The sequence below is a fragment of the Gracilinanus agilis genome, chromosome 6, assembly GCF_016433145.1.
Source record: "Gracilinanus agilis isolate LMUSP501 chromosome 6, AgileGrace, whole genome shotgun sequence".
NCBI classification, from domain to species: Eukaryota; Metazoa; Chordata; class Mammalia; order Didelphimorphia; family Didelphidae; genus Gracilinanus; species Gracilinanus agilis.
Genome location: NC_058135.1, coordinates 236,970,693 through 236,977,924, shown reverse-complemented (window position 1 = coordinate 236,977,924; position 7,232 = coordinate 236,970,693). Strand labels below are relative to the sequence as shown.

Sequence of the window (7,232 nt, the reverse complement as noted above, 5' to 3'; positions counted from 1 at the left end):
GACAGTGAAAAAGTAGCATTTGTAGAAGATCTTCATAATAAATTGTCTTTAATTCTATATATTTTTTTTATTATTTTTTATTCCAAATTTTAAAAGTCCAAATAAAGTATTGCCATATACAAAAAGAACATTGTACATAAGTGAAATCACAAATCTGTTATATGTTTAGCTTATTTTTCTTCATATCTACGAAAAAGAAGAATAAGAAGAAACAAGAAAGAAAATAACAATATACAAAGGAATTGGGAAGAGAAATGACAGTAGTTACCCATACCTAGCCTCATTCTTAGTGAAATTCTTTATATAAAGATGAAATCTGGTTAAAATGAAAATCAACTTTGTATTTGAAGGGGGAAAAGGGAGGGGATATGGAAAAGAAAGGATAGTTTATTGGGACATTAGTGGAAGACAATGGTGGTAGGAGATTCAAGATTGGAGGTCAGCAAAGAGAATGGGGCAAGAGAGGTAGATTTGAGGACTTAGCATACATGATAATTAAATCCATGGGAGATGATAAGATCACCAGTGAAGCAGTATAGAGGAAGAGAGGAGAGCCCAGGACAGAACCCTGTGGGATACCCATGACTAAAGGGAGTTATTTGGAGGAGGATCCAGCAAAGGGAGTCAGATAAGTTGGAGGAGAACCAGAAGAGTGGTGTCCTGATAAAGTGTCAAAGAATGCAGAGGAGTCAAGGAGAATGAGGACTGAGAAAAGCCCATTAGATTGGCCACTAAGGGATCAATTTAAGAAAGCAGTTTTGGCGAAATGATGATGTTGGAAGCCACATTGTAAGGGGTTAAGAAGAGTGATCAGAGGAGAGAAAATAGATATATGTTACAAATGACCCTTTCTAGGAGATTAGCTACAAAGGGTGGAAGGATCAAGAAAGGATTTTTCAGGGGAGATATGGGCATGTTTATAGGCAGTAGGAAAAGAGCCAGTAGACAGGCTAAGTGACTTGAAGGCAGCTGTGGAACAAGCAGTGTTTGGAGTCAGGCTACTGGGGTTCAGGTCTCAGCCCTGACTATCACTCCTTGCATGACTTTCTCTGGGCCTATTTTCAACTTTGTAAATTGGAATAAATCTTCATTAGCTCAAGGGATTATTGTGAGAAAGGCACCTTGAAGCTTATGAAGTACTTTCTGAATATCAGCTGTTGTTTCTTAAGTTAGGATGAACAGGGGAGCATCTTTTCAACCTTTGGCCCCATTTGTAAAAGAGAGGAGGCTCTTATAAGCCAAGAAGCATACAACAAATGCTTACTACATTGCAGAAAGTCTGATCCAGTAAATATTTATGCACCCATGTTTGCCCACCCAAGTATTAATAACATTAATAACAGGAGGGAGGAGGTACTGGCATTAAGGGGGATTGGGAAAACTATTGGAAGAACATGGGATTTTAGTGGGGCCTTGAAGGAAAAGCCAGGAGAGATGGTTATGAAGAGGGAGGAAATTCTAGGCATGGGGGACAACTGGCAAAAATGCCTGGTCAAGGGGGTGTTGGGTGAGGAGTATCCTATACATTAGATTGTAAGCCCCTTGAGGGCAGGGATTTTTTTTTTTTTTTTGCTTCCTTTTTTGTATCCGTAGCACTTGGCACTGGGCCTGGCGTATTTATTTCAATAGGCCTGCTTTCACGGTGGAAGGAATACTTCGGAGTAAAGCAATAAAAAAAACCCCAACATTTATGTTTGCGGTTTGCAAAGCCCATTACAGACAATTCACTTTAATCTTACAACAATCCAGAGTGTAGGGACTAGTATTCTCCCTATTTTACAGATGAAGAAACTGAGGCTAGCAGCGACTTGATCAGCACCACTGAGCTAGTATAGGGAATGGGTAGCACTCGAATCCAAGTCTTCCCAGCCCTCAAGAGTCCCGCAGCTGCCCCACCCTAGTCTCCCCAAATAGCCGGGGGCCACGAGGGTGACAGGGGCGTGGCTACAACAACTACAACGCTGATGTTGGGCTTTAGCATTACGCTCTACTGAGAGGGGCTGAGTCGGCGTCCACTACTCTGGGAACTGTACGGCTGTCGCCCTGAGAGCTGATCGGCTCCTTTTAGAGGATGCACTATCCATCCCCACCCACGCCCCAGTGGAAGATCCGGGAGCCCCAGGCCAACTACCAAGTTGGTCCGGGGCACGGAAGGATGAGCCGACCTGGAAAATAGGGGAAGGCTCGACCGCCCACTTAACGCCACTTCCGCTTCCGCCTTGGGAGGCAGCATCCATGTTTGCTCCAAGAAGAGTACGATAGCCTATTGTTAGAACTGGCCTACCGGAAGTGGCTCTGCTCTTCTCGCGAGAACTTCGCGCACGGATTCTGGGGAGTTGGGGGCGCAGCTAGCCCTCTAGGGCGCGCGCGCTACTCTGTATCCATCTCTCCCGCTGGAGGTGAGGGGGTGTCTGCCACGACCCCGGCCCTGGCTGATCAGCTTCAAGAATCTCGTACACTCTTGCCCCGCCTTGCTGTTCTCGTAGCGGGTGGGCCAGAGAGCTGGGTTGGGGAAGGGCCAACAGACCCCTTTCATGTTAACTTGGGCACTTCTTGGCCTCGGCTACCCCACTGGGTAAAGTGAGGGCTTTGGATTGAATGATCACAGGCCCTTCCAGCCCCAGACGTCTGCTTCACGCGGTTAGGGGGACCAGCTGAAAATCCCACCTTATAAAAGGCATTAAATAAAACCCACAGAATAACAAAGCAAACCAATTCAATCAGAATCGACATCAAAACCTATTTTAAGTTCCTGGATCCCAGGTTAAAGAGCTTCTTGCTTTATGAGAAATACAGCAAGAATTTATGATCTGTGAACAGAAACTGTAAGCTTGCAGTGATAAGAATAATCCTGTCCAGTGGCTGGTCAAGTCACTGAGTCCAGCTAGTCACCTGCTTATTAAGTACTTGAATCCTGGTCCACGTCCTTATCAATGCTGTTATTGTGCCCACCGAGGAAGTACACATGGAATAAAACCAAAGTGCTTTCCTACATTTCCCATCAGCCCAAATAAAAAGTTCAACTTTTTTCCTGTAAATCATTGCTTTGAAAGTCTTTAAGTGTAACTCTTTGCAAAGCTTTTTTCTTGGAAGCATACCCAGTCCCATTCTTTTCTCTATTGTGACTGAAGTTGTTTTCTCCCTTTTAAGTAAAAAACATTATCTACCATCCTGGACTCAATTTTGAATGCTTCGATTTTGACAGCAAATCTCAGATGTGGGTCTGGGGACCACTCTTTCAGTTATAGAATATTAAAATATTACCTTTTTCTAGCAAGGTAAATGTCAATAGACATAATCCACATGAACAAAAATTCCTCAGAGGATGCTCAACAATTTCCCAGGCAGCTAGGTGGTCTGAAATCAGAAGAATCACTTAATCCCATTTGCCTCAATTGCCTGGAACAATCGCTATATTTTTATGCCTTCTCAATCTCATATACAGGTACCTTCTTCCCCCTACCCCCTATAAAAATGGCTGTAATTCTTCCTTAGCCATAAAAACTCACTAGATCTTATTTCATTAATTTGTACTACATACCTTCTTAATTAAACCACCAGAATATCAAATAGTAAGAGAACTCGTGTCTCCACTTGTCTTTCAACCGCTCTACAATCTAGCTTCTGAATTCATCATTCAACTGAAACATCTAAAGTTAAATTAGGAAAAAAGGTAGGGACAGAAACATCTTAAATGCTAAATCCAATGGCCTTTTCTGAATCTCCACCACTTGAAAACACTGACTACCCTGAACCTCTTGGGTTCTAATTATGTCTTATATCAAGGTGGTAACAGAATCATACTAGACCTGGAGGCAGGAAGATGTAAGGGTAAAATAGAAGACAAGTTCAAATCTATACCAACCTTGCACGAGTCACTTAAGTCTTCTCTCATCTGAAATTTTTTCGATATATCATTGTAACATGCTTTGTAAACTTGGGTACCACCTATTACAATTCCTTACACAGGTAACTCCCAGATCTTTATTAGCCTAGCTTCTCCTGAACTCCAATTTCTACGTTTCAAAGCAGAAACCTTAAGATATCTCAACAAGTCCAAAAAAAATTCACTTACTTTCCCCTATTTCCTGCAGATACTGCAAAAACAAAAAAAGATAACTGCAGATACCAGTTATTCGGCAACATGTTATCTTTTGCTCCTCTGGACTTGATATAGTCAATTAGCAACTTCATCTTTTTAATCTCTGCAACTTCTCTGGCCATCCCCTTTCTGCATTCCAAAAGCCACCAAGCATTCAACACTTCTGGACCACTTAAATTAGCTTCCTAATTGGTCTCCCTTGCCAGGATCTACATTCTAGATCAAGTCTGACCATCATCTCCCCTCCACCAACTCCAGTGGTTTCTCATCTCAGAATCAAATATAAACTATGGCATTAAACGAAAACTTTGCCCCTTTCTTACAAATCACACCCTCAACTTACTCAGGGTCTAAACCCGCTATAAGACTTGCTGTTCCACGGATGATTCCACTTCAAATATCGGGTTCTATGGCACTGTCCCCTCCTCCCATTTCTCCTACAGTTGCCTTGAGATTCCTTCAGATGCATTTGGCATATACTTTTGCTCTTTTCCTCCATTAGAACATGAGCTTGAGGAAGACTATCTTTGTTTTTGTCTATATAGTTAGTGCCTGACATATAATAGAAGGCTTAATATTCTTACTGATAGATGACCAAGATCACTTACTCCAGTGCCCATTCCAAGTCTGAAGAAAAAAGCCCAGAAATTAATATTCGCTGTAGATATCATGCATATAGGACAACAACTCAAGGGACATGAAACACTTAACAGCTACATACCAGGATGTATGGCACCCAGGAATGTTCTATTAACTTTAAGCCCAATGAAAGGTTCAGTAAATAAGTCTATGTGGATTCAAATTATTGCAGATCCAAAAATTGTTCAAAGAAAAACAAACCTGGGCTTTAGTGATTAAATCCTAAGGTCTCACCTGTTTAATTTTACTCGGAAACAGAAGTAGATAAAAACTGATTAAAACACCCACATTCAGAGTACATAAGACTAATTAGAAACTTCTTTCCTTAAGAGAGCACCCACTAATCTGAAAAAACGGTTGCCATCTTCTGTTTGTGAGAAACCAGAACTAACAGAAATATTTTTTCTCAGCCCATATACATTCAAATTTGAGCACCCTAATGGTGAAAAAACCCCCAAGTTGTTTAATAAAGCCATTTATTTTATTGGTTAACATTGGATTTTTATGCCACAAGGACACAGGCTCCACCAACACCCTTAATTTTTTCCTCTGCTCTTCTGCTGAAGAATTTTGCCTTCACGATGACTGGCTGCTTGGGCAGTTTCCCCTTTCCTAGGACTTTGTAGTAACCCTAGAAAGTTGAAGTGGGAAAAGGCTTAAATAAGAACCATTACATTGTACAGCCCATTTAAAATCAAAATAAGATTTACTGATACCCAAAAATAAAAACCATTTTTTGCCACACAGTTCCATTAGCCTTTCAAATAAAGAAAATACAATGTAACTGACCCGGTGACTGACTGTGGCACTAGATGCCAAGGCCAGTGAATAAAGGTCAGAAGATTTTCTCCGAGGACTCTAGCACACCAAAACAACAGTCACTGTCAGGATGTGACTCTAGTCTCGGTTATAGTTTGAAGATACTGCCAATAAACAAACATGGGCAGCAGATTGTATGGAAAGGCTAAAAAGAAATGTTTCTCTTTCACTTCAAAGTCTCCTTTTCAGATTTAACTGTGTTTAAAGCATTATAGAATGCCTTAAATGGGTTCAAGCTTAAAAAATGGAAGCCTGAGGAGACACAGTTGGGGGTGGTTAAGTTGCAGTAAGTTTAGTTTACTTACAGAGCGCACGACATCAATGATTGGGGCAAGCCCATCCTTGCTTTTGGCAGCATTAATCCTGGTCTGCTCACTGACCAGTGTCCACAGTTTGTCAAGGTTGACAGTTGGGCAGTAGCTTTGGTTCTTCTTCAAGTGGTAATGCCTCATTCCCACTTTCCCAAAGTAACCCGGGTGACTGGGGAAAAGAAACCATCATTTAGTGTCAGGCCTAAGGTCAGTTGCCTTTTCCTAACTGCCAAGGTCTGACCAGGAAGAATGGACTAATTTTACTTCAACAGAATTAAAAATACAATGTATTTTGTCCATAAAAAAAGGTCAGAAAGGTCTTAGAAGTACGGAATTCAACTCCCTTTTAAAGATGGGGAAAATGGATACTCATAGATGGGAAATGATTAGCCCAAAGTCAAGTTATTTTTAGTCGAAAAAGGTAAATATCATTTCCTCAATGACAAGTTTTCATTTACCCCAGATGGAGAGAGGTAGTACCTGGATAGAGGGGATGGACCTGGCGCCTGGAAATCCAGCCCCAGGCATCTACTAGCTATGTGACCCTGAGCATTCCTCACCTTAGGCAAGCCCCCTCTGCAGAATAGTTTAAATTTGTTTTATCCCTAACCCGGTGACTGAGTGGATCACAAGATGACCAGCCAGTGAATAGAGTTAGCTGTTACTTTTCGAGTACTTTAGCACACCATGACAACAGGCAATGCCTAGATGTGACTCTAAGTCTCGGTTTCAGCAAATCTACTTTTGTCTTGGCAATATATCTCTTTAGAGATCATACAGGCTTGCTTAAGGTCCACCATTCTGGCCTGAGCCTAATTCACTTATCAATAAACAGTACATAGTACTGTTGGGTGTTTTTGGCTCTCTCCCATCCCCGAAAACAGAGCAGGTACCCTATAAATCTTTGTCTAAAGGTGAAGAATAAACTCGGCGAAGCCGGAGTCAATTAAACCGAATTAGCTTCCAGCTTTGGGACTCTACATTCAGCAGCCCCCAGGCTACTGTCGGAGGGTCAAGGCCTGAGCCGGCCAGGACAAACGCTTACTATTTGTCGAAGTTGATTCGGTGATGGTGCAGGCCTCCTGCATTACCGCGACCTCCGGGGTGCTTGCGGTGCTTGCCTGGAGGAAGAGAGACCCGAGTTACCGATCGCAGCCCGGCTCGGGCCTCACTTTCCGCCGCGGCCCTCCCCATTGGCCGTCACTCACCAATGCGTCCGTGGCCATGACTGACGTGCCCGCGGAGCTTCCGCGTCTTCCTCAGTCGGGAAGGCTGCGAAGGAAAAAGTCAGGGCGTCGGAGCACGGAAGCCGGCGGGAGCGCGGGCCCCTACATCGGCAGGCCCCACGCGCCCCCGGCGCA

At 42.9% G+C, this 7,232-nt stretch overlaps 1 protein-coding gene and 2 non-coding genes across 3 annotated transcripts; all 3 read right to left on the bottom strand.

Moving 5' to 3' along the window:
* Positions 1-5,203: 5,203 nt before the first annotated feature.
* On the bottom strand, positions 5,204-7,158 carry RPL27A (ribosomal protein L27a; the record flags this gene model as incomplete). The annotated part of the gene is made up of 4 exons (XM_044681814.1): positions 5,204-5,372; positions 5,866-6,040; positions 6,917-6,992; positions 7,080-7,158. Coding segments are annotated over 4 exons (459 nt in total), but the record flags the coding sequence as incomplete, so codon positions are not given.
* LOC123253168 lies at positions 5,518-5,649 on the bottom strand. Its single transcript, XR_006506556.1, has one exon. It is a non-coding gene; the product is annotated as a small nucleolar RNA SNORA3/SNORA45 family (small nucleolar RNA).
* Positions 6,469-6,599, bottom strand: LOC123253169. Its single transcript, XR_006506557.1, has one exon. It is a non-coding gene; the product is annotated as a small nucleolar RNA SNORA3/SNORA45 family (small nucleolar RNA).
* Positions 7,159-7,232: the final 74 nt, after the last annotated feature.